Source organism: Salmo salar, chromosome ssa18 (genome assembly GCF_905237065.1).
Source record: "Salmo salar chromosome ssa18, Ssal_v3.1, whole genome shotgun sequence".
Lineage (NCBI taxonomy): Eukaryota > Metazoa > Chordata > Actinopteri > Salmoniformes > Salmonidae > Salmo > Salmo salar.
In genome coordinates, this window is record NC_059459.1 from 23,984,010 (window position 1) to 24,009,049 (window position 25,040).

The 25,040-nt window shown below is 42.3% G+C and overlaps 1 protein-coding gene and 1 pseudogene across 1 annotated transcript in view; both read left to right on the top strand.

The window, feature by feature from the left end:
* LOC106577137 (kinesin-like protein KIF11-B) overlaps positions 1-7,499 on the top strand; it is a 7,891-nt gene extending 392 nt beyond the window's left edge. Inside the window, exons 2-23 of the mRNA XM_014154900.2 lie at positions 1-84; positions 258-390; positions 499-596; positions 735-813; positions 903-1,088; positions 1,237-1,361; positions 1,474-1,564; positions 1,696-1,938; positions 2,037-2,132; positions 2,249-2,337; positions 2,460-2,547; positions 2,661-2,849; positions 2,978-3,185; positions 3,280-3,452; positions 3,585-3,710; positions 3,808-3,966; positions 4,522-4,661; positions 4,809-5,088; positions 5,303-5,519; positions 5,623-5,783; positions 5,982-6,086; positions 6,189-7,499. The exon at positions 1-84 is cut by the window's left edge and continues 25 nt beyond it. Coding sequence (XP_014010375.1) covers positions 8-84; positions 258-390; positions 499-596; positions 735-813; positions 903-1,088; positions 1,237-1,361; positions 1,474-1,564; positions 1,696-1,938; positions 2,037-2,132; positions 2,249-2,337; positions 2,460-2,547; positions 2,661-2,849; positions 2,978-3,185; positions 3,280-3,452; positions 3,585-3,710; positions 3,808-3,966; positions 4,522-4,661; positions 4,809-5,088; positions 5,303-5,519; positions 5,623-5,783; positions 5,982-6,086; positions 6,189-6,299 — 3,174 coding nt within the window. The 5' untranslated portion in view covers positions 1-7 and the 3' untranslated portion in view covers positions 6,300-7,499. The remainder of the gene's footprint in view (positions 85-257; positions 391-498; positions 597-734; positions 814-902; positions 1,089-1,236; positions 1,362-1,473; positions 1,565-1,695; positions 1,939-2,036; positions 2,133-2,248; positions 2,338-2,459; positions 2,548-2,660; positions 2,850-2,977; positions 3,186-3,279; positions 3,453-3,584; positions 3,711-3,807; positions 3,967-4,521; positions 4,662-4,808; positions 5,089-5,302; positions 5,520-5,622; positions 5,784-5,981; positions 6,087-6,188) is intronic.
* Positions 7,500-7,706: 207 nt separating this feature from the next.
* LOC106577149 (solute carrier family 22 member 15-like) lies at positions 7,707-19,388 on the top strand (annotated as a pseudogene).
* Positions 19,389-25,040: the final 5,652 nt, after the last annotated feature.

Below are 25,040 nucleotides of genomic sequence, written 5' to 3' on the forward strand. Positions count from 1 at the left end.
TGCAAACATGTCTACGCACAACTCGTTCAGTGTCGCAAAGAAGGATGAGAAGGGGAGAAATATTCAAGTCGTTGTGAGATGCAGGTAAGCTAAACTTGACTTGTATGAAATCAGTGGGAGTTGGGACTAAAAGCAACTTGATCATAGCTAATTAACTTGCTAGTTAAATGGACAAGAACATCTGTGGTGGTATCACGGCAACAGTAGCTAGTTAGCCTAATGTTCTCTTGTTAACTTCTCTTCCCATGGCTCTTCAGACCCTTCAACAACGCGGAACGCAAGACTGCCGCCCATGGAGTCATTGATACAGTAGAAAATCGAAAAGAGATCAATGTGCGAACGGGAGGGATTGGCGACAAGTCAGCTAGGAAGACGTACACCTTTGATATGGTAACTAATGTAACGTTCTTTGTCTAAACTGGACTAACAACTATACTTGGTTTGCAAGGTCATTTGTTCCTAATGTGCAAATTACATGTTATCAAATCCTCGCCTCAGGTGTTTGGTCCATCTGCCAAGCAAATTGATGTCTACAAGAGTGTTGTCTGCCCTATTTTGGATGAAGTGATAGGTGGATACAATTGTACAGTTTTTGCGTAAGTACTACCAAAGCAGGGATTAAGTGGCATAACCACAAGGTTACATTTAGCCATTTGAAGCTGACACCGGCTACTGAATGTGGTTGTCAGTTTTATACATGATTTTTGACTAAACGGTTTCTTTCTGTCATTTAGGTATGGCCAAACAGGAACAGGAAAGACTTTTACAATGGAAGGAGAAAGATCTCCAAATGAAGAATTTACATGGGAAGAGGTATAACATAACTTGTATCAGAGCTGTCAATTAACTTAAAAAAAGAAAAACATTTTATATATATTTTTGATTTGAATGTACTCTTTCAGGATCCTCTTGCAGGTATCATTCCCCGGACACTTCATCAGATATTTGAGAAGCTGTCTGAAAGTGGGACAGAGTTTTCTGTCAAGGTTTCCTTGCTGGAGATCTACAATGAAGAGTTGTTTGACCTGCTGAGCCCTTTTCCTGACGTCACTGAACGTCTTCAGTTGTTTGATGATCCACGTAACAAGGTACTAACCAGTCTATTATCTACGTACCTAATGGGTTGAATCACACGTCTGTCAACACGTCACTGCTGCCCCCCCAGGGTGATTTTCTTAATCTAATGGTCATATTAAAACCTGCTTTTGAAGGTTAAATATAATTTCTGTCCTTCAGAGGGGTGTTATCATCAAGGGCCTGGAAGAAATCACAGTACACAACAAAAATGAGGTTTACCAGATTTTGGAGCGTGGATCTGCCAAGAGGAAAACTGCCTCCACTCTCATGAATGCATATTCCAGGTAAACCTGCATGTCTGACCAAATAAACTTGTCTCATACTAAAGCACAGGGTGTAAATGTTTGAATTGTTGAGTGTTTGTTTGTATTTATCTGCCCCTTTTCAGTTTTTCAGCCGCTCTCACTCAGTGTTCTCCGTCACGATTCATATGAAGGAGATAACTGTTGATGGAGAGGAACTGGTCAAGATTGGGAAACTGAACTTGGTATGGTTAACTGGTATTGTCATGCATGCTCTACCAGTGACATACAAAGATGCATAGCACATTTGACCTGTATGTGCATCTGCTTGTGTTGCACATCAGGAATTCTAGCTAATGTGACCCTCACCTTGTAGGTTGACCTTGCTGGCAGTGAGAACATCGGCCGCTCCGGGGCTGTGGACAAGCGGGCGCGTGAAGCTGGCAACATCAACCAATCTCTGCTGACGCTGGGCAGGGTGATCACGGCACTCGTGGAGAAGAGGCCCCATGTGCCCTACAGGGAGTCCAAACTCACCCGCATCCTCCAGGACTCACTGGGAGGCCGCACTAAGACTTCCATCATTGCCACAGTTTCACCAGCCTCCATCAACTTGGAGGTGTGTTTGTCTGGCTTTGTTATTGTCTCTTGGCACCAATGTATAGATTGATACCTAATTTTATCAATACTCAACTTTTTGTTTCATGAAATCCCCAGGAAACTCTGAGCACACTGGATTATGCCAACAGGGCCAAGAACATCATGAACAAGCCTGAGGTGAACCAGAAGTTGACAAAGAGAACTCTTATCAAGGTATATAAGCACTGAACAAAACCTCTCAATTTGAGTATGCATGCTCTGTTTACTTTATGCATGTGTATTTTATTTGTGGTAAAAGATCTGGACTGAAATATTGAATTTCGTCATAGGAATACACAGAGGAAATTGAGCGTCTAAAACGGGATTTGGCTGCCACTCGTGACAAGAATGGAGTGTATCTGTCATCTGAGAACTATGAGTAAATGACCATTGTACAAAACACAAATGTTGTGTGTGTGAATCAAATGTTTATTTCTAAAGTCTGAATCCCTTCAAAAGGAGAAAGTATATAGGAGGTTAACATTTCATTTATCCCCTTAGGAGCATGGCAGCTGCGATATCTTCCCAAGAGGAGCATATAACTGAATACACAGAGAAGATTGCTGCAGTGGAGGAGGAACTGAAGAGCGTAAGCTTATTTCGAAAGTACTCTCATATTTTACTTCCTGTTTTTGGATGAGCAGCACCATGGTTACCGGCTCCACTTGACTCATCAAACATGTAACTGTCCCTCCTCCCCAGGTTACAGAGCTGTTTGAGAATCGCAAGGAGAAGCTGGACAAGTGCACCAATGACCTAGAGGAGAAGAACCAGAAGCTGCAGGAGACTCACAGGGACCTGCAGAAGACTAAGCAGAAGCTCATTGAGGAGGAGTTTATAGTGTCTGAGCTGGCCACCACCGAGGAGAAACTGTACACCACTGCAGACAAGGTTAGGGTGACATCATTACGACCAGTTAGGACAATGTATAAGGGCGTCTACTAAATTACACTTTTGAGAATGTACAGGATATTCAAATAACTGATTTAGTCTAAAGTTATGAGTTAATGTTTTCCCAGTTGCTGACAACTGTTGACGCAAGCACCAAAGATGTGTCTGGCCTGCATGCCAAGCTGGAGAGGAAGAAAAAGGTTGAGGAGCACAACTCTGAGATCCAGATGAGTTTCGCAGACTGCATGGATGCTATGTTCAGCCAGATGCAGAATTCTGTAGAAGACCAGCACAGCAAGCACCAGGGCATGCTGGAGTCCTACAAAACCTCAGTTGGTGAGCAGCTTGAAATGGTTCAGTACTTTGAGTGATGTGAGCGCATCATAGACTTTGATATCCAATTTAGTCTTTTACCACCCTTCTCCCTCAGATGGTCTTCTCACAGTCAACGACAAAGCTTTCATAGGAGCCATGGCTACTGTAGCCACGTCCTTCTGCAGCATCAAAGACCTGGTTGCTGATGGCATGACCAAGTGTCAGGCTAAGATGATGGAGCAGGAGACGCTGTGTGTGGAGGCTAAAAACAGTCTGCACCAGGTTTTGGTAAGGACAGAAATTAAACCGTCTATTGTCTTCTATCTCTGTTCTCATCTTTTCTTTTTTTTTTGGTGCACGAATCTGTATGAATAGAGAGGTGGGAGAGGTTTCATGATAAATGCAATCCTGGGTTAACAGGAGGAGCATAAGCTGGAGCTTGAGGAGGTCCTGGTGGCCCAGGTGTTGCCTGGTCTGAGTGCTATCATGGCCATGAACGACAGCCTGAGGAAGACACTTGAGACCCACCATGCCCTGGCAGCTAAGGTAAAGGAAGCTGGCTGAAATAATGCACAATACTGTTCTCAAAATACTTTTGAGTATACATGATGGACAACTTCGTGAATGCATTCCTTTTCCCCAGATGGAGTGCATAAAGGTGGAGACGGCGTCTTTCTTCAGTGGCCATGCCCAGGACCTGGCTACCCTGAGGGAGACTGCAACAGAAGGTCTCGGCACCCTAAAGACTGAGCACGACAAGCTGAAGGAACAGATCAGCAGAGCAGACAAGGAGCACCAGACGGTACGGCCTGGGATCTGCTTGGAGTTGTGTAGTCTAAAGCGGGGGTGTCAAACCGATGGCTTGTAGGCCATGGGAAAATATTGATATACTTTAAAATGACTAAAACGTAATTGAAACTGTCAAAATAATGGACCTACGTTCAGTTTCTTCACGGTGTCAAGTTTGCTAATCATCACAAATGAAACCTAGACAGCGAGGGAGCATGATATTACAAAAACAATGGACTATTGTTTTGGGCAAATGTTGACGGCAGTGTTTCAATGTGGCCCCTGGGACAAAATGTGTCTGATACCCCTGGTTTAAAGTATTCTCTTATCACTCTCTTACATATCTTGTTTTTTTCCAGATCATTGCAAAGTAATACTACACCTTGAAATGTACAATAGTGTTGCTCTTGCAGTGGTGTCTACTCTGCTTTGATGCCATGGAGCAAGTCCCTGTTCGTCATCCAACTGTTGATGAAAACCCTGTCATTCTCACTATCAAGGCTGTATGGTCGACCAGTGTCGTTTTCTATCTGACCTTGTGACATCCCTTCTGTTTCTGATCGTACAGGGCATGACTCAGGTGATCCAGTGTCTGCAGAACCAGCTCAACCTCCTGGCCATGGAGACCCAGAATAACTATGCCGGCCTGATGAATGCCTCCGATGCCCTGCAGGTCCCTGTTCAGTCCCTTCAGCAGACCCTTCAAACGTAAGTGCAACTGGGCTGTCTTAACTGGGCCATTGACATGTCTAATGATTTCTGTCCATAGTGTGGGCTTTGTTCATTTGAATCCACATATTTTTCACCTGATATGTTTGCCAGGGCAGAGCCTCTAACTTTGCTGCCCTTCTCCAGGAGATGCAGTGTGTCTGAGAACCAGACCGCCACCCAAAAGGAGCGTCTAGAGTCCACCACTGCCAGCTTGATCTCTGCGGTCCAACAGACTGCCCAGGAGGCCAAGCGCACAGTGGACGAGTGCTCCGGCTACTGCAGCCACCTGCACAGCTCTCTGACCCAGCTGGGTGAGAAGAGTCTGCAGTGGTGTGCCTCTACCAAAGATGGCATTGACTCCCAGGCCCAGGTTCAGCTCACCCTGATCAGAGACCAAACTGCCTCCGCTCAGACCCTGCTAACGGTAAACTATACTCTCGGATAGATTGTTGTGTAGTTTTACCTCAAACGGGTACTTGTTGGTGTATGAAATGGAGCACTAATTATTTTTATTTTAGTGCTTGACAGTTTCTGGTTTTGCAAAATTGGTTAGCTTTGAAATCCCTGCGCAGCTTCTTACATGTCTGTAATCATTATGACTGAAATCCTGACCGGTGTTTCTCTGTGGTGTGATTCAGAGAGTGGAGCAGAGCTGTGAAGAGAGTGTCCAGGAGGTGAGTGGGCAGCTGAAGCAGCAGGGGATGGTGGAGGGTCTGGGGGCCATGAAGGAGCAGACGTCACTGGACCAGAACACCCTGGAACACCACCAGACGGAACTCAAGGCCCACTTGGAGGATGGCCTGGCCCGTGTCCACAGCTTCCTCAGCGAGGAGCTCCTACAGGATGTCCCAACTGGTGAGCCTGACACGGATGTAATGTTAATCTGGCTTTTTTCTTTTCTACATATTCTTTGTCCGAGTCACTGACCTGTTATGTTTCCTTCAATTTATTTTGGTAGGTACAACTCCTCGCAGGAGGGACTTTGTGTACCCACGTCTCCTGGCCAAGTCGAGGAGCAGAGCAGAACTGCTGGAGAACCTCCGCCACAAGCAGGAGGAGCTGCAGATGTCCCTGTTCCAGTGTGACGCAGTGGAGGAGGAGGAGAAACAGGTTGATCAGGTACACTTCGGAAAATTAGAGCCCAGTATTTCCTGGTTGGGTCATGTGGGTTTGGGGCTGTATGGCAGATCACATTGACATGATTACATGAAGTCAACTGTACAGACTATGAACTTTGACTGTTCAGCATGTATGACATGTAATGACAATGAAAAGGGTGACGTACAGAGTAGCTTTTATCTATGACTGTTCCCATAGGACTCGCTGGAGGATGAGGTGAGCGGCTATGACTACGTCACTGAGCCGCCTTACATAGACGAAAACCTCATGTGCTACGAGAAAGCAAGAGTGCCGTTCTTCAAGGTAAGATTACTTTGGTGTTTCTCTGTTTGGTTAAGTACTGTCATCTCCCAGTCCCAGCTACAGATGGCATTGTTTGAGTGTAATGTTTTTCTTTCCTTTCAGCAAAAGAAGACCGGCAAGAAGGAAAAATCTGTTAATCGTTCCAAGATGGCAGAAAATGATACTCAGGCAACGCCGGTCAGGTCAAAATTACCACTCAGGTGTCAGAACTAGTAGAACTTGACCGACCTTTACATTTCTTAACTATTTTGTTAATCTTTTACCTGGGTCGTCCCACCAATTAGGTGCCTTTTTTTTTTTTTTGAGTTGTGTAACTTGGTTGGAACTTTATTTCACAATTTTACCATTCTGTGAAAGAACACATTCAACTTAATTAAAACCCTTTTTCCAATCTCATCTTAAATTGTGCATGAATCCTGTTGTGACAGGGTGAATGGAACCTTATGTGCAAGAGTGAGTGGCAATTGAATGCAATTTTCAACATTTCTAGCCCGTCTATGGGTTTCACGGTTAATGTTAAGCTCCATCTGCTCCGTTTTCCACAAGAGTAGAACCAGCTCACCTGCTTTTACACCATGATTTGACCATTAGATGTTCAGTGTTTATTTAGAATCATTTTTTAGGCTGCAATATGGACCTGACCAAATTCCTATAGAAATGTGTTATAGGTCTGTCATTCAAAGTGAAAGCAAGTCAAAAGTGCTAGATCTATTCTATGCTCCCTGTTAAGTTTTGGTTTTGTACACCAGCTTCAAACTGAAAATGCTATATTTTTGGTTATTGAAATATTTCACAGTGGTTTAGATGGTACAATGATTCTCTACACATTGCTTGTTTTGTCGCAAACTAAGAATTTTAGCAACCAGGAAATGGCAGATTTCGGCATACTGCGCCTTTTATAAAGGAATAGTTTCACCATATTAAAACAAGTGGTTCACGTAACAGGCTTGACCTCAAAATTTGACTTTTTTATACCTTAATGTATAAGTAATCACATATTCAGAAATGACTTTCAAAGCAACAAATAGGGCTTTCTAAAGGTGGTAAACATGAGATGTTGGTTAAAATTCCTTTGCATACTTTGACATCTAGGGATATGTCAAAATGCTGATTATTGGCACTTTAGCAAGTCCTTATTCATATAAAATCTGCTGTGTTCTATATTAAAGACATTTCATTCTAAAATAACATGCTTCTAAAATTCAGGATTTGTGCACAATTTCTACTTAAAATATCAAAGGGATGTAAAGTTATTTTGTGGAACGACCCTTTTGTCATTTTAGTATTCTTTCTGTTCTCTTGGTGTAATGTTCTGCTTTTTATTTTGCTTTTATATAAAAAATTGACAAATGAATGAGCTAGAAAACTAAATGTTATGTTTTGTACATCAAACTATTAAACAGATATTTTTAATGTCGGCTTCCTCTGAAATGTACAACTTAAATGACCATTTAGTGGACTGCGCCACAAGTCTGTACTTAAATGCAATACTGGGAATTGTCATGAGCCTTTCTATAATGCAAATGAGTATGAGGTTCTGATTATTAGGGCTCAGTTTCATGGGCAGGATGATCTCTGGTTCTAGTAATGATGCAATCATTTGGATGAAAGGGGTTTTAGTTTATAGGATTGATTTCAGTTAAATGTACAAAAAGCTCAGTAACCTTGTTCAGTACTGACCATAGTGTGTATATACAGCTACTGACTTTCAGTTTGTGAATCCTAAACCCTGCCTCACTCCTACCAAGTCGCTCAAGGGGGTCCTCTGTTGGCACGACTTGCTAACTGGTTGAACACAGCACGTGTATAACCAAAGGTATTACAGTATGAAGAAAGGCAGAAACTGATTCTCCAATAGAAATCCCCGATAGCTGTATGGCGACTTTGGTTAGCTACGCTCATGCGCAGATAGGTCATTGGTTCAACCTTCGATTTTAAAGTTGTTTTGACAAATGAAAACGTGTCAGTTTGTCACTCACGAGGTTGGCGTGATAACATGTTCTGTTACGTATTGGCTCGAATCTAGGTTGTGCCTTTAGAGTTCGAGAAAATCAGAAAATAAGGAAGAATGTTTCACTTCTCATTGACTATTCTAAACACAAACACCGGCCAGGTCTGCTTCGTAAGCGTTCCCGGAAGTCTCAAGATGTTGCGCCTTTGGGTTTAGAAACTGGTATAACTACACCCAGATAGTAAGTCGGACATTTTCTGAGTTTCCTAGTTCCGACTAATATAGCTACGTTTTTCAGACAAATGTTCTTTGATTGGTCGAATTTGTTTAGCATCGTCTGTATAGGCGGAATTAGCATATTTTAGACAATGACGCTGTTCCTGGAGAGCTACCCTCCTGTACGTTTTCACTCCAACCCCAGTTGTAACTAAGCTGATTTAGTTTATCAACCAGCTAATTATTAGAAGAATGTGTGTTAGATTAGGATTGGAATGAATATACAGAACGGTAGTTCTCCAGGAACAAGGTTGGAGAAACCTGTTTGAGACCATTCAATTTTGTCCTAAAGTTAAATCTCCAGCCACCCGCATGCGCTGTTTCGGTTCCCCAGTCTCCTTTAACAATCAGCTTTCCTAGATAAATGCGATAGCAATCCACGTCTGCGAATAGTTTGCCTAGTTCGGCCCTCCGTCGGATCATATCAGTAGCAGATGGTGTTGGTTCTTGTGTTGCTACAGGTTTGTTTTATGAACGTCCCTTGCTTTGGAGGACATACGTCGCATTGGATAAAAGCATCTGCTAAATGGCATATATTATTACTAGCTATGTATGTATTATAACATAATGCCACCCTAACCCTATATATGACGCCGCGCCGTCATATAGAACAAGCCACCCCAGCTAGCTAGTTTATTACCTTCACCTTGCTTTATAACTAGCTAGCTGTATTAGCTAGCAATCTTTATTTCCTTTGAACAATTTACATATACTAAGTAGGGAAAGCCAGATAGTAGTATATCCGTCGCTGCTAATGTTATTCTGCCAGAGATAATGAAATCACAGAAGCTTTGAATTATATTGTTGAATCTTAGCTAACTAGTTATCTCCAGTCATTTGCATAAGCATTAAAGCTACAGCAGTCTGCATTATTTCCCGCTGTTCAATGGCCATTTCAATTAATTATACTAATTCATTGTTGAAGAATATAAGTCTCTTATCCTACCATAGCCCAATATGTACTCCTAAGGAACCTACCATTACTCCTTATGGCCCAAGGACCTTACAGTGCCTTCAGAAAGTATTCACACCCATTTACATTTCTTGTGTTACAGCCTGAATTTAAAATTGACAATTTCTGTCACTGATCTACACACAATACCTCATAATGTAAAGTGGAATTTTGTTTGTAGAACATTTTATAAATATATTTGCAAGAATAAAAAGCTGAAATGTCTTGAGTCAATATGTATTCAATCCCTTTATTATGGCAAGCCTAAATAAGTTCAGGAGTAAAACATGTGCTTAACAAATCACATAAATTGCACGGACTCATTCCGGGTCCAATAATAGTGGTTAACATGCTTTTTGAATAACTACCTCTCTGTACCCCACACATAAGGTCCCTCAATCGCATAGTGAATTTCAACCACAAAGACCAGGGAGGTTTTGCAATGCCTTGCAAAGAAAGGCACTGATTGGTAGAAAAAGAAAAAAAAAGCAGACTGAATATCTCTGAGCATGGTGAAGTTATTAATTAGGCTTAGGATGGTGTATTAATCATTGGTGGAAAAAGTATCCTTGTCATACTTGAGTAAAAGTAAAGATACCTTCATAGAATATGACTCAAGTAAAAGTGAAAGTCACCAAGTAAAATACTACTAAAAGTTAAAGTATTTGGTTCTAAATATACTTAAGTATCAGCTCCAGAGTGGCGCAGCGGTCTAAGGCACTGCATCAGTGCTAGATGCGTCACTACAGACCCAGGTTTGATCCTGGGCTGTATCACAACCGGCCTTGATTGGGAGTCCCATAGGGCGGCGCACAATTGGCCAAGCGTCGTCTGTTTTAGGGTTTGGCTGGGGTAGGCAGTCATTGTAAATAAGAATTTGTTCTTAACTGACTTGCCTAGTTAAATAAAGGTAAAATAAATACAAATGTTTACGTAATTGCTAAAATATACTCAAGTATTAAAAGTAAAAGTATAAATCATTTCAAATTCCTTATATTAAGCAAACCAGACTGCATAATTTTCTTGTTTAAAAAATATCTATTTACAGATAGCCAGGGGCACACTTCAAAACTCATACATAATTAACAAATTAATAATTTGTGTTTCGTGAGTCCACCAGATCGGAGGCAGTAGAGATGACCAGGGAATTTATCTTGATAAGCATTCAAAATGTAACAAGTATTTTTGGGAGTCAGGGAAAATGTATGTAGTAAGTACATTATTTTCTTTAGGAATGTATTGAAGTAAAAGTAGTCAAAAATATAAATACTAAAGTAAAGTACAGAAAACTAATTGAGTAGTGCTTTAAAGTATTTTTACTTAAGTACACTGCTCAAAAAAATAAAGGGAACACTTAAACAACACATCCTAGATCTGAATGAAAGAAATAATCTTATTAAATACTTTTTTCTTTACATAGTTGAATGTGCTGACAACAAAATCACACAAAAATAATCAATGGAAATCCAATTTATCAACCCATGGAGGTCTGGATTTGGAGTCACACTCAAAATTAAAGTGGAAAACCACACTACAGGCTGATCCAACTTTGATGTAATGTCCTTAAAACAAGTCAAAATGAGGCTCAGTAGTGTGTGTGGCCTCCATGTGCCTGTATGACCTCCCTACAACACCTGGGCATGCTCCTGATGAGGTGGCGGATGGTCTCCTGAGGGATCTCCTCCCAGACCTGGACTAAAGCATCCGCCAACTCCTGGACAGTCTGTGGTGCAACGTGGCGTTGGTGGATGGAGCGAGACATGATGTCCCAGATGTGCTCAATTGGATTCAGGTCTGGGGAACGGGCGGGCCAGTCCATAGCATCAATGCCTTCCTCTTGCAGGAACTGCTGACACACTCCAGCCACATGAGGTCTAGCATTGTCTTGCATTAGGAGGAACCCAGGGCCAACCGCACCAGCATATGGTCTCACAAGGGGTCTGAGGATCTCATCTCGGTACATAATGGCAGTCAGGCTACCTCTGGCGAGCACATGGAGGGCTGTGCGGCCCCCCAAAGAAATGCCACCCCACACCATGACTGACCCACTGCCAAACCGGTCATGCTGGAGGATGTTGCAGGCAGCAGAACGTTCTCCACGGCGTCTCCAGACTCTGTAATGTCTGTCACGTGCTCAGTGTGAACCTGCTTTCATCTGTGAAGAGCACAGGGCGCCAGTGGCGAATTTGCCAATCTTGGTGTTCTCTGGCAATGCCAAACGTCCTGCACGGTGTTGGGCTGTAAGCACAACCCCCACCTGTGAACGTCGGGCCCTCATACCACCCTCATGGAGTCTGTTTCTGACCATTTGAGCAGACACATACACATTTGTGGCCTGCTGGAGGTCATTTTGCAGGGCTCTGGCAGTGCTCCTCCTGCTCCTCCTTGCACAAAGGCGGAGGTAGCGGTCCTGCTGCTGGGTTGTTGCCCTCCTACGGCCTCCTCCACATCTCCTGATGTACTGGCCTGTCTCCTGGTAGCGTCTCCATGCTCTGGACACTACGCTGACAGACACAGCAAACCTTCTTGCCACAGCTCGCATTGATGTGCCATCCTGGATGAGCTGCACTACCTGAGCCACTTGTGTGGGTTGTAGACTCCGTCTCATGCTACCACTAGAGTGAAAGCACCGCCAGCATTCAAAAGTGACCAAAACATCAGCCAGGAAGCATAGGAACTGAGAAGTGGTCTTTGGTCTCCACCTGCAGAACCACTCCTTTATTGGGGGTGTCTTGCTTATTACCTATAATTTCCACCTGTTGTCTATTCCATTTGTACAACAGCATGTGAAATTTATTGTCAATCAGTGTTGCTTCCTAAGTGGACAGTTTGATTTCACAGAAGTGTGATTGACTTGGAGTTACATTGTGTTGTTTAAGTGTTCCCTTTATTTTTTTGAGCAGTATACTTTACACCACTTTACACAACAATATACCCAGTCACTGTAAAGATACAGGTGTCCTACCTAACTCAGTTGCCAGAGAGGAAGGAAACTGCTCAGGGATTTCACCATGAGCCCAATGGTGATTTTAAAACAGTTAAATAGTTTAATGGTTGTGATATGAGAGAACTGAGGATGGATCAACAACATTGTAGTTACTTCACAATACTAACCTACAAAGAAGGAAGCTTGTACAGAGTAAACAATATTCCAAAACATGAATCCTGTTTGCAGCAAGGCACTTTAGTAATGCTGCAAAAAAACGTGGCAAAGACATTAACTTTTTGTCCTGAATCCAACACAACATATCCCTGAGTACCACTCTTCATATTTTGGTTGTGCATGGTTGTGGCTGCATCATGTTATGGGTATTCTTGTCATCGGCAAGGTCTTGGGAGTTTTTGTTGGATAAAAATAAACGGAATACAGCTATACGCACATGCACAATCCTAGAGGAAAACCTGGTACAGTCTGCTTTCCAACAGACACTGGGAGATTAATTCACCTTTCAACAGGACAGTAACCTAAAACACAAGGCCAAATCTACACTGGAGTTGCTTACCAAGACGATACTGAATGTTCCCGAGGGGTCTAGTTACAGTTTTGACTTAAATCGTCTTGAAAATCTATGACAAGACTTGAAAATGGCTGTCTACCAATGATCAACAATTAACTTGACAGTACTTGAAGAATGTTTTATATAATAATGGGCAAATATTATACAATCCAAGTGTGTAAAGCTCTAAGAGACTTATCCCAAAAGACTCACAGCTGTAATCACCGCCAAAGGTGCTTCTACAAAGTATTGACTCGGGTGCGAATAGTTTTGTAAATTAGATTTCTATATTTCTTTTTACAATAAACTTGTACAAACTTCTAAAAACATGTTTTCGCTTTGATTATGCAGTATTGTGTGTAGATGGGTGAGAAAAAAATATAGTTTAATCAATTTTGAATTCAGGCTGTAACACAATAAAATGTGTAATAAGTCAAGGGGTATGAATACTTTCTAAAGGCACTGTATGTTATTTTCAGGTATACTGGCTCTGGCAGCCAAAACAGCAAAGTACTCCATCTAAACAAATCGATTCTCAATTGCGACAGAACCATAAAGCCCTTTACTTTCATATCCCATCCAAAATAATTTCACAAATGCAAAATACACACTAATTGTACACTGTTTCAACCGGCTTTATCAGTTACAGCCGACAGTAGTTTTCAGTGACAACATGTTTCTGGCGGCTTTATTCCGTTACACACAGGTGTTCGGAGCATTCTAGATGACTAATTAGCACAAGTGGTTCCTCTGTCTTCAGTCTGTCTTCTGTAAGCATGCACTGTAACATGGAGATATGGCCGCGTGGGAACACTAACTCTATAACCACTAACCCTATAACGGTGTGTATCAGTTTAACTGTATGTATTATAAAAAAAAATGATTTCTCGCTGATATGAAAGACAAGGTCTTTATGTTTCCAAAACCGTGCCGCAATTTATGCATGTCAATGTTCAGACCGAGCGTATGGGGCTCTTAACAAAACTCCCCTGTACAGAAGACGCCTTTGTCCAATGACTCTTATGTGTGATGTAATGGAATTGCGAGTCATGACTCATGATCAAGGGCTAATCCTATCAAAACCCAAGCTCTAAGGTTATAGTTTATGTTTTTGTTGTCATCTTAAGTGTTTGTAAACAAACTCAGTGTGCTGTGGATCTAAAATGTTTTTAAAACCACCATGCCAAACTCATAGACTGTCAGTCTGTTCAGAGGATTTGAGCCCATCCCTTAGCTAACCCCACAAAGTGGCAGCTCAAGCTGTTGAATTGCTGAATATGTGAAAAGTAAATGCAAGCACCAGATAACTAAATACCAGTGATGGATAGATCATTTGGCTAGCTAGGCCGGTATTACTTGCTTGACACTAAGCTTGGTTTTGATTTCCAGGTGTGTATGGCATGCCAGTGTATGCTCATTGTTCGTGTTGGAGCTGTACCAGAATACCACATTGAACAAGGTGACCACACCAACCATGAGGAGCTCATCAAACACGTTACATTTACAGAGGACGTCAACTCTATCGTGACGGAGGTGAGAGAGGCCACTGTTCATGATTCAATGGCAGCAAAACTGTGCTGTGGTTGAGAATATAGTCTCATTCACGCTTGTATGGAATTGAACATATTTCCAAATAATCTAGACGCTGGAAAATATATGAATGATATCTTCCAGTCTCTGTCCTTCCTTTCTCTTAGTGGTTCCTTAAAAACCAACAGGCTTACAAGGTCACTTTGGCAGGCTCTCTGTTCTTCGCTGGGGTCTTGGTTGGTAATGTTTGTTTGGACCCCTCTCTGACAAGATTGGAAGGAAACCAGTCTTCCTGACAGGTGAGGAGAATGAAGCTCACAACTTTTCATATTATGATCATAATCCATATCCTATGAAGTAGTTTACAGGCTAATATGATGTAGTCTGCTTTTCAGCCCAGCTAATAGTAGTGTCACTGGTAAAAATCTCAGAGATATGGTTAGGCCTCATCATTCATCATTTAAAAAAACAACAACTATTGGCCGTAGACTGCTAGTGCATTGATAATATGCTCTTCTACAGACTTTCTGTTTGATTGACCCACTGTTTTGATCTCGCTGTTTCTCTCTCTCTGCTTCTCTCTCGGCCTCTCTCTCTCCCAGCTCTGTTCTTCGATGTCTTGTTTGGTTATGCCACAGCCTTTGCTCCCAGCTATGAGGCGTTTGCGTTCTCCTGCCTGCTAATGGGTCAAATGAAGGGGGGAATGTCCCTCGTCTGTTTCGTGCTTACCCAGGAATATGTGGGCAAGGCCTACTGGGCCATGACAGGTACAAATAATCATCATGACACTGACAGATGTTTGTCAGACACAGCTACAGTAACTGAGGAGGGTGGGACTAGGATTCGACAAAGGGTCAATTGTAGTCAAGAAGAGTCAGTCGGAACAAAGTGAAATAAGATGGTGGTCTGGCACTATTGGAAAGTGTTTTGTCCCGACTATTTCAATTTAGTTTTTGGTGTTTGTGTTTTTCAGGGACCTTGACTAATATGACCTTTGCTGTGGGCATCGCCCTGTTTGGAGCACTGGGCTACTATGTCAGACCTTGGCGTAACTTGGCAACAGCAGCTAATTCTCCTGGCGTCCTGTTTTTTCTTCTTTGTGTGTAAGTCACTGTTAGGATGATTATTCTAATAAATCAATGGCATTAAAGGCTTGACTGACACCTTTCCCAATACATTTGGCCCCATATGTGAGACTGCAGTTTGCTGATGGAACAAATGGCAAGATGCCCTTTTCGTCACCTGTCTTTGTCTTGTTCCTGTTGTTCGGGCTGAGGCAGGACTCTCCCGGAGTCTCCCCGCTGGCTGTATTCCCGTGGTTACACGGAGCAGGTGGAGGAGGTTCTGCAGTACATGGCCGTGCGGAATGAGAACGACAACGCCACAGCCAAAGTGATGCTCCGCAGGTGTCCTGGCTTCGTCAAGACGTAACCAGGGCAACGATGGCCCTGGTCTCGTCACCCACCTAGTGCTCCGCTGGAGGACCGTGGTGTCATGTATGTCTGGTGAGCATACAGACCATAACCTGAACCACTGGGAAACCACAAAGGGACTTGCTTTTTGCCATGTCATTAACAGCGCATGGACAGTGTCAACAGCTCAAGATGATGCTTTTCGGTTCAGTATAGATTGTTTTAAAGACCTTTCACCCCGAAGACGGTAAACATGAATGACCTTAGATTGACACTGTCTCTGGATGTGCTCTAGGTATTCCTGCAGCCTGGTGTACTGTGGGCTGACCATGAACGCCAGTGAGGACGATGGGAACTGCTACTTCAGTGTTGCCATGTATGGATTGGTGGAACTCCCGGCCTACCCTCTCTGTATCTATTTCATGAACAAGCAGTGGTAAGATTCTCACCACCTGTCATGATATCCTATGAATTGAAGTGTGTCAGTGGTGCACTGAATAAATGTCTTGTTTTGTGGTTAAAAATAAAAGAAGTTTAATTTTAATAGATTCACAAGACTGTTATTCTCATCACACCTGTGCTAGACAGTTAGAATGTATGCTTGTTTTTAGGGCTGGGAGAAGGAAAACATGGCTAGCTTTCTGGGGTTAGCTGGCTTGTCATGTCTATGCACCATGTTTCTCCCAGTAAATGCTGGTAAGGGCATCCCATCTACAGTCTATGACAGAATATATTATATACATTTTTATTCATAATGTTTTTTTTTTTAAAGCTTTGTTACCCTGTCTTTATTATTTAGGGACTGTGTTCAATGCTACCTCTTTAGCTGTGTTAGGAAAGCTGTTGGTCAGTGCGTCAGTGTACGTCTACACTACTGAACTGTAACCCACTGTTATAAGGTGAGTGCAGTGCAGACAGAGCCCACTAACAGATCCCACAAAAGTACAGTAGAGGGCGCTGTTCTTCAATTCTGGCTTCAATGAGCTTCAGCATTTCAATTTAAGTTCTCACAATGCAATATGTTTTTGTACAGTATGTTGAAGAGGTGTTTAAGAAAACGTTCTGTGCTTTTTCTTGATGTCAGGAACGCTGGTCTTGGGGTCTGCTCAATGTCCTGCAGAGTCGGAGGGATCCTGGCCCCTTCGTGCCCTCAACGGTACGTCGGCAGAATATAATTAATATGATGATGGACAAAGAAAGCATCAGGATTGTAGTTTATCAAGTACAAGGACCACTTTGGGCTTTCTGTAAGTGTTCAAATTGTGGTAAATAGAAGTTTTGTTTTGCCTTCTGTCAGATTGTATGGTATTCACTTGAGCCCCTGAAGCTCGTGCTGCTCTTGGTTTGCGGGCAGTAGATAGCCTAGCGGTTAAGAGCGTAGGGACAGTAACCGAAAGGTCTCCGGTTCGAATCCCCGAACCATATTGGTTTAGTTACGCCCTAGCCTCGGACGCCGGGCTTCTCACGTAGTTTGAAGACCTGGGGAAGTTCTCCTCAGGAAGAAGATAAAAAGGGGTGGAGTATGGCAGGGCTTGCCACTTATCAAAACCAATCACATATTTTGTATCGGTGGAGCTCCGAACAGGGTTTGTGTTTCTGAAATGTTTTCTGATTTTCAACAGGCTAGTAAGCATAAGATACAAAACTAATGTCGCAAAGACTACAAAAACGTTGTCTGACACGGTAGGAAAAGAGACACAGACAAAATCAAGAGAAAAACAAAGACGAAAAAAAAGGAAATGCCTCTCCTGAGGGGAAATGTAATTTCTACTCAGAGCCAATCAAATACAAGCGCTGAAAACAATACTGAAGTTCTCCAGAATTCCAATAGTCGAGACGGGACGAGAAGGATGGTCATGCATGACTAGTTACGCCCTATCCAAATGTACATTTACAATGCTCTTAAAAAGGACAATGCTTAACATTCTGTATCTTGGGGGGTTGGTTTGTGTTCCCTTTTACAGATACTTTTGTTTGAAGAGGACGAATTGAAAACGAGCCACAAACTAAATCAGTGTCTGACTATGAACGAGAGAACAATCTGACGAGAGGGACTATCGAAGCCTGTTCACACACGAGTGCTTTCTCGCAGCATATCAAATGTCCTCTTGTTTCCATGGTGAAGCAAGGACAGGGCTAGCTACATGCCGTGATGGATGGTGGACTATTTTACAGGGAACAGCACACCTTTACAATGTTTTCATGTTATTTTGTTTCTGTGTGGGGGTTGTGTGATACGTTTTGTACTGTACAGTGAAATGTGAAGTGCCTTCTAAAATCGCTCTTTAGCAACAGTGAATATATCATGTCAAATAGGATTATAAAGCAACAATGAATCATGTGATATCAAATGGAAGAGAATTACAATTACTGTCATAGGTTCTCCGTTTCTAACTATTTGAAGCCTGTTGTTTAAATGGTTTGTTTCATGATGTTGGGCGATTAGGCCTGGCTCGCAGTCAGAGTTTCAATTCATCCCAAAGGTGTTCGATGAGGTTGAGGTCAGGGCTCTGTGCAGGTCAGTCAAGTTCTTCCACACCGATCTCGACAAACCATTTCAGTATGGACCTCGCTTTGTGCGCAGGGGGCATTGTCATGCTGGAGCAGGAAAGGGCCTTCCCCAAACTGTTGCCACAAAGTTGGAAGCACAGAATCGTCTAGAATGTGATTGTATGCTGTAGCTGCTGCTATTTGCATTGAGAATATGTAGTAAGTGTGTATATATATTTTCACACAGGCAGCCCAATTCTGGTCTTTTGACCAATCACATCAGATCTTTTTCAGAGCTTATCTGATTGGTCAAAATACCAATTAGCAGGAAAAAAGATTGGAATTGGGCTGCCTGTCTAAACACAGCGAAAATGTGAATGGTTTGTGCAGTATTCTAATTTGTACAGTATTCTAGTACCCCCCACCCCCCACAGGTCATTGGTTTACGTTGTGTTCCAAGGTGATGCCAGAGCTATAATTGTGATTGTTAACATGACAGCAAGTAGTACTGTGGTGTGTAATACAGGTAACTGCCAAAATATAGGGAACACCAACATAAAGTGTCTTCATGGGACATGGGCCACCAAGATCCAGAACATCTTCAATACACCAGTACAAGTGTCTGGAACTCAATTGGAGGGATGCGACATCATTCTTACATGAGAAATTCTATCATTTAGTGGATTGTTAATGATGGTGGAAAACGCTGTCACAGGCACCGCTCCAGAAACTCCCATAAGTGTTCAATTAGGATTACATATGGTTTACATCATTTTCATGCTCATCTGACCACTCGCGCCCTGTGGATGGGGTCATTGCCATCCTATTGGGGCCTAGCCATGGTAGCCAAAATAATGGCCTGCCCAGCGTTTATACACAGTACATGACCCTAAGCATGAGCGGATGTTAATTGGTTAAGTAACTCAGGAACCACACCTGTGTGGAAGCACCTGCTTTCAATATACTTTGTATTCTTCATTTACTCGTGTTTCCATTCATTTGGAAGTTACCTATATATTAATGAGAATGACTTGAACATGATCATAAATTACACAAACCTGCACAATGTTTATGCCCTTCAAAATTACGTGATGAAATTCCTCTTCTATTAAAGCAAAATGTGTTACACTGTAACAGGGTGTATTGTAATGTTAATGGTCACTGTAATGTATTATTTTTTTATTTTATGGGGGGGGGGGGGGCATTGTAATGTTTTATAGCTATATAAATTATGTTGAATAAAAGTGATATATTGATACCAGAGGGCGCTCTAGTAACAGTCACTGCTATTGTCAGGGGTTTGTGCCACCATTGACGCAGACAAGAGAGGCCCAGTTCAACCATATCGCCCAGAAGCTGTCTCATCAAAGACTGAGAAGTAACCACGTAATGTTTTTCCCCATCATTTATAATTATGCCTTATGGCAGAGTTGGCTCATACCACCGGTTCAACAAGTAGTTGGAGCGAGTTGAAGAGTTGAGACTGTAATCATTGTTTTCATTATATACCTCTGACACTGTGCTTCCCAGCACAGAAATCCCCTTTTGAAGTAAATAAACAGTCTTCAACAAAAGTTTGTTGAAAATGTCTTGAATATACTGTATATAGAATGATTGTAAATGATGTGAGGTCAGCTTAATATCAAGCTCACAACCACAAAGGTTGGATTCACTTCAATTTTAAGAGTGTATATCCTAATGCAAGCTCAAGTGCTTATTCTACTTACATAAAGTAACTCTTGTGGTCTGCTTCCATCATTATTTTATGATTGAGCTTGAGCTTACTGCCCACCACTGATTTGGGGTCATGGAATTGCTGCACCTCACACTGAACAGCATATTGTGTGACAAATAGATTTGTCACACAATTGCTCTTGCTGCAGCATATTTTGTGAATGGGTGAAAGAACGCAAAGCAGAGAGGTAGATAGCGCACACAACGTGGCTGGGTGAGGTTACTTCCATTCCCTGTCTAATTAGAAGCCAATTTAAAGGCCTGTCAGATGATTCAGCTGAATGGTTGTATAAACTAAATAACAAACAAGAAAGTATGAAGCCTCAAGGTGATTTCATTATTCAAACTGGCACTGGAGACTGGGTAAACACACAAAATATTGTTCACACACTTGCCCACATACACACTCAAATAAAAAGTTAAGGAACTGGTCAGATAACTAACCCAACCCCCAATTCGTCACTTAACACTCAGAAAGAAGCATTTTCCAACAGCTCAAATACTGTATCCTGATATTCATAGTTCCAGTGCATTCGGAAAGTATTCAGACCCCTTGACTTTTTCCACATTTTGTTACATTACAGCCTTATTCTAAAATGTATTAAAACGTATTTTTCCCTCATCAATCAACACACAATACCCCATAACAACAAAGCAAAAACAGGTTTTTAGAAAGTTTTGCAAATGTATTAAAAATAGAAAACTGAAATATCACATTTACATAAGTATTCAGACCAATTACTCAGTACTTTGTTGAAGCACCTTTGGCAGCGATTACAGACTCGAGTCTTCTTGGGTATGACGCTACAAGCCTGGAACACCTGTATTTGTGGAGGTTCTCCCATTCTTCTTAGCAGATCTTCTCAAGTTCTGTCAGGTTGGATGGGGAGCGTCACCACACAGCTATTTTCGGGTCTCTTCAGAGATGTTAGATCGGGGTCAAATGGCTGGCTGGGCACTCAAGGACATTCACAGACTTGTCCCGAAGCCACTCCTGCGTTGTCTTGGCTGTATGCTTAGGGTCGTTGTCCTGTTGGAAGGTGAACCTTGGCCCCAGTCTGAGGTCCTGAGAGCTCTGGAGCAGGTTTTCATCAAGGATCTCTCTGTGCTTTGCTCCGTTCATCTTTGCCTCGATCCTGACTAGTCTCCCAGTCCCTGCCGCTGAAAAACATCCCCACAGCATGATGCTGCCACCACCATGCTTCACCGTATGTATGGTGCCAGGTTTCCTCTGGATGTGAAGCTTGGCTTTCAGGCCAAAGAGTTCAATCTTGGTTTCATCAGACCAGAGAATATTGTTTCTGAGAGTCTGAGAGTCCTTTACAGTGAGGGAAAAAAGTATTGGTCTTGGCCATGGTGGAGAGTTTGGAATCTGATTGATTGATTGCTCCTGTGGACAGGTGTCTTTTATACAGGTAACAAGCTGAGATTAGGAGCACTCCCTTTAAGAGTGTGCTCCTAGTCTCAGCTCTTTACCTTTATAAAAGACACTTGGGAGCCAGAAATCTTTTTTACTTATTTCCCTCATTATAATGCATATCATTTTATAACATTTTTGATATGCGTTTTTCTGGATTTTTTTGTTGTTATTCTTTCACTGTTCAAATAAACCTACCATTAAAATTATAGACTGATCATTTCTTTGTCAGTGGGCAAACGTACAAAATCAGCAGTGGATCAAATACTTTTTTCCCTCACTGTAGGTGCCTTTTGGCAAACTCCAAGCGGGCTGTCATGTGCCTTTTACTGAGGAGTGGGTTCCGTCTGGCCACTCTATCATAAAGGCCTGATTGGTGGAGTGCTGCAGAGATGGTTGTCATTCTGGAATGTTCTCCCATCTCCACAGAGGAACTCTGGAGTTCTGAATACTTACGTGAATAAGGTATTTCTGTTTCTTATTTTTTGCTACATTTGAAAAAATGTCTAAAAACCTGTTTTCGCTTTGTCGTTATGGAGTATTAGAATAAGGCTGTAATGTAACAGTCAAGGGGTCTGAATACTGCCTCCAGTCATCTCCATTATGTTGATGAGGCATAAGGAGGGTAATGGGAGTGTGGTTATGGGTTTGAGTGGGTGTGGGAGCACTGAGCTTGTGGCCAGGTGAGTAATGTCAACACTGACCCACTGCTGAACTTTCCAGGAACAACGCTGTCAGCTCTCTAGAGAGAGTGTGTGTGGGGGTGGGAGTGCAGGGGTTGGAGTGTGTGTGTGTTCTTGAGAGCATGCAGGAGAGCGTGTATTTGTGCTTGTGGTAGCCTATTGTGTGGGTTTCTAACAGTAAATGTGCTTTCACTAGTCCCTATTTATGTGTTTATTTAAGCAATCTGGCACGCAGGGGTGTGGTATATGGCCAATATACCACGGCTAAGGGCTGTTCTTAGCCACGACGCAACGCAGAGTGCTTGGATACAGTCCTTAGCCGTGGTATATTGGCCATATACCACAAACCCCCAAGGTGCCTTATTGCTATTATAAACTGGTTATCAACGTAATTAGAGCAGTTCAAATAAATGTTTTGTCATACCCGTCGTATACGGTCTGATATACCACGGGTGTCAGCCAATCAGAATTCAGGGTTCGAACCACCCAGATTATAATAAAGATTTTATCACAGTGTTACATTTTTGATTAATGTTAATAATCTTTTACCCACAAAATTATCCAAGTAAAATGCTAATAGTAGCACACTGATTTTTTTGTGTGCTTTAGGGTCAACTCAAGAACGATCTAACACCCAGTATAAGCCAGTATAGTATTTTCTGCTGGTTCCTTGCTATCTTTTCTCAGACAATAAGTTAAAGGGCAAATAAATAATTCTGAAGAACTTCAGAGAGGAGGCAAATCATTACCAGTAGATTCCCCTTCTTTTGTCTAACATGGGTATAACAACTCTGACTCTGAATTGTTGTGATTGTCAGTGAGCTCGTGTCAGAAGTGGACATTTTGAAGGATTTGTGGTGGCTAAACAAACAGTTCCTCTCCACAGTGAGAGGATGGGCCATAAACCCAGCAGTCTAACAGGGAACAATGCAGGGTCACTGCTCTCCACAGCCATCGTTCCTGCCAACCGTTTTCAACCTACAACCACCTAGGGGGACAGACGACAAGTGGGGTTGAGCACTACCAGAGGGGACGAGTTTAACCCTCCTGTGGTGTTCGTTTCATGTTAATTAATTCTGTGTTCCCGGTCCAAAATGACCGGCCCATTGTAAATCCATAATAATACATATATTATCACCTAATGTTGTGTTAGATCTTTTTATCAACTCAAGTTCTTGTGAACATTTGCTATTTATGGCTTGTAGGCCTCATTGACCTGAGCTCATACAACTCGTTTTTGAGTAAAAAAAATAAAGCATAATATATGGATTATTTTGACTATAACAAATACTCAGATGAAACATATTGTGCTATTTATCACAGACTACTTTGTGTCAAAGTTTAACAAGGACTCTCTCCTCCTCACCAGTGTCATGATCAAAGATATGATCAAGAGCCTCACATACAGTATATCGTTTGGTCATTGTGCTGCCACAGAATGAATTGTGAGGAAGGCCTCAAAAAAGCTTTATATACCAGAGCTGTGAGAACAGTTCTATATATTATTGAAACAATGTTGCAATTGTTTGTGAGAATGCCAACAGGTGTGGAACCCGTGGGGGAAAGATTATACTGGGGAAAGGTTCCGTGGGGGTTGCCATGGAAGCCAAGAAGGGAGTGAGGTGTGTGTGTGGGCTCAAACACACATGCATGTAGGGGTCTGGGAGAGGAAGTATGTCCATCTGATGAATGGGAATGTGCCTGACCTCAATTTTATACAGTAATTGTAGTCTCACCCATTCATTTCTAATGACCGGTCAAGTTTTGACCGGGAACACCACAGGTGTACAAAAGTTAAATAAAACACCCAAAATGTAATAAAAATCATCAAAATGTATTTTGTGTGTTCAGATGCCCTGTGTGGACAAAGTCATGGAACCTTATGGCAATCAGATTAAATGAACTACATTTTTCAGAAAGAAACCTTGTATATCGGTCCAATTCGATCAGAACACAGCAGGAGGTTTAAGTTACATTTTTAATTTATCAGAGAGTTCTGCATACAGATACACACCTGCTACACTCTAGACGTGTGTGTGTGTGATTGTATATTGTATGTGCGCCTCCAGGTGTATTCTTTTCTTAGAATGAACATAAATTATTATCCCCAAATCCCTGAATATTTTCTCTGTCTTTATTATATTGTAATCTGCAACTGTAACCGTTCTATCCCTACTCCTTGCTGCTGCAGCACAGTGGGTGTGAGCAGTGAACGGGCGTGTAGGTAGGGCTGGGCCAGGCTGAAGCAGTTCAAATATTGAGCCATAACTCAGCTACTGCCACTCCACTGTGCTCCCCTCCACTGGGCTCTGTGTGAACTCCTGCACGCTGGATGACCTGATGTTATCTGCCGCTTTCACACTCGCTGCGGCTTCTGGTTGTAATTACATTGTGTATAAAGCCTCCTGCCGGTGAGTCTCTCAGAGACTGAGGCCTTTCCACTCTTTGAGAAAGAGAGGGAGGAACAGAGGGAGGGAGATGTGCAGGTGGGGGTTAGAGAGGGAGGAAGGGCTTGGGGAACTTTCCACAGATGGAGATAGCAAGGATGAGAGTAGGCCAAGGTGATGAGAGTAGGCCAAGTCTGACCTATGAGGAAATGGGACACATGAAACTTTCATATTCTTAAACACCATATTTCTCTGTTTCAGTTTTGTTATGTGTGGGGAACATATTGCCTCTCGCATAGACTCCAAGAAACTTCTTGGACATGATTCTGTTTCAGTGATCAATCAACTTACCCCGTTTCAGCTCACACCACCCCGCTTGCAAACATACTGCGCCATCGTGAAATTTCTGATCAAATGTTTAATTAAAGGTATAATTATCTATCTGATTTAGTAAAGATAAGAAACTCCAGTATGACACTGACTGTTGATTCATGTCAACATGAGATCTGTACTGACAAGGCCAAAGCCAAGTGCCTTACTTGCTGTAACATGACCTGTTTAACCGAGTGCATTCTCCTGATTTTTGGCAAGAGCCTCAAAAGGGTCTGGAATGTGGTACTACTCC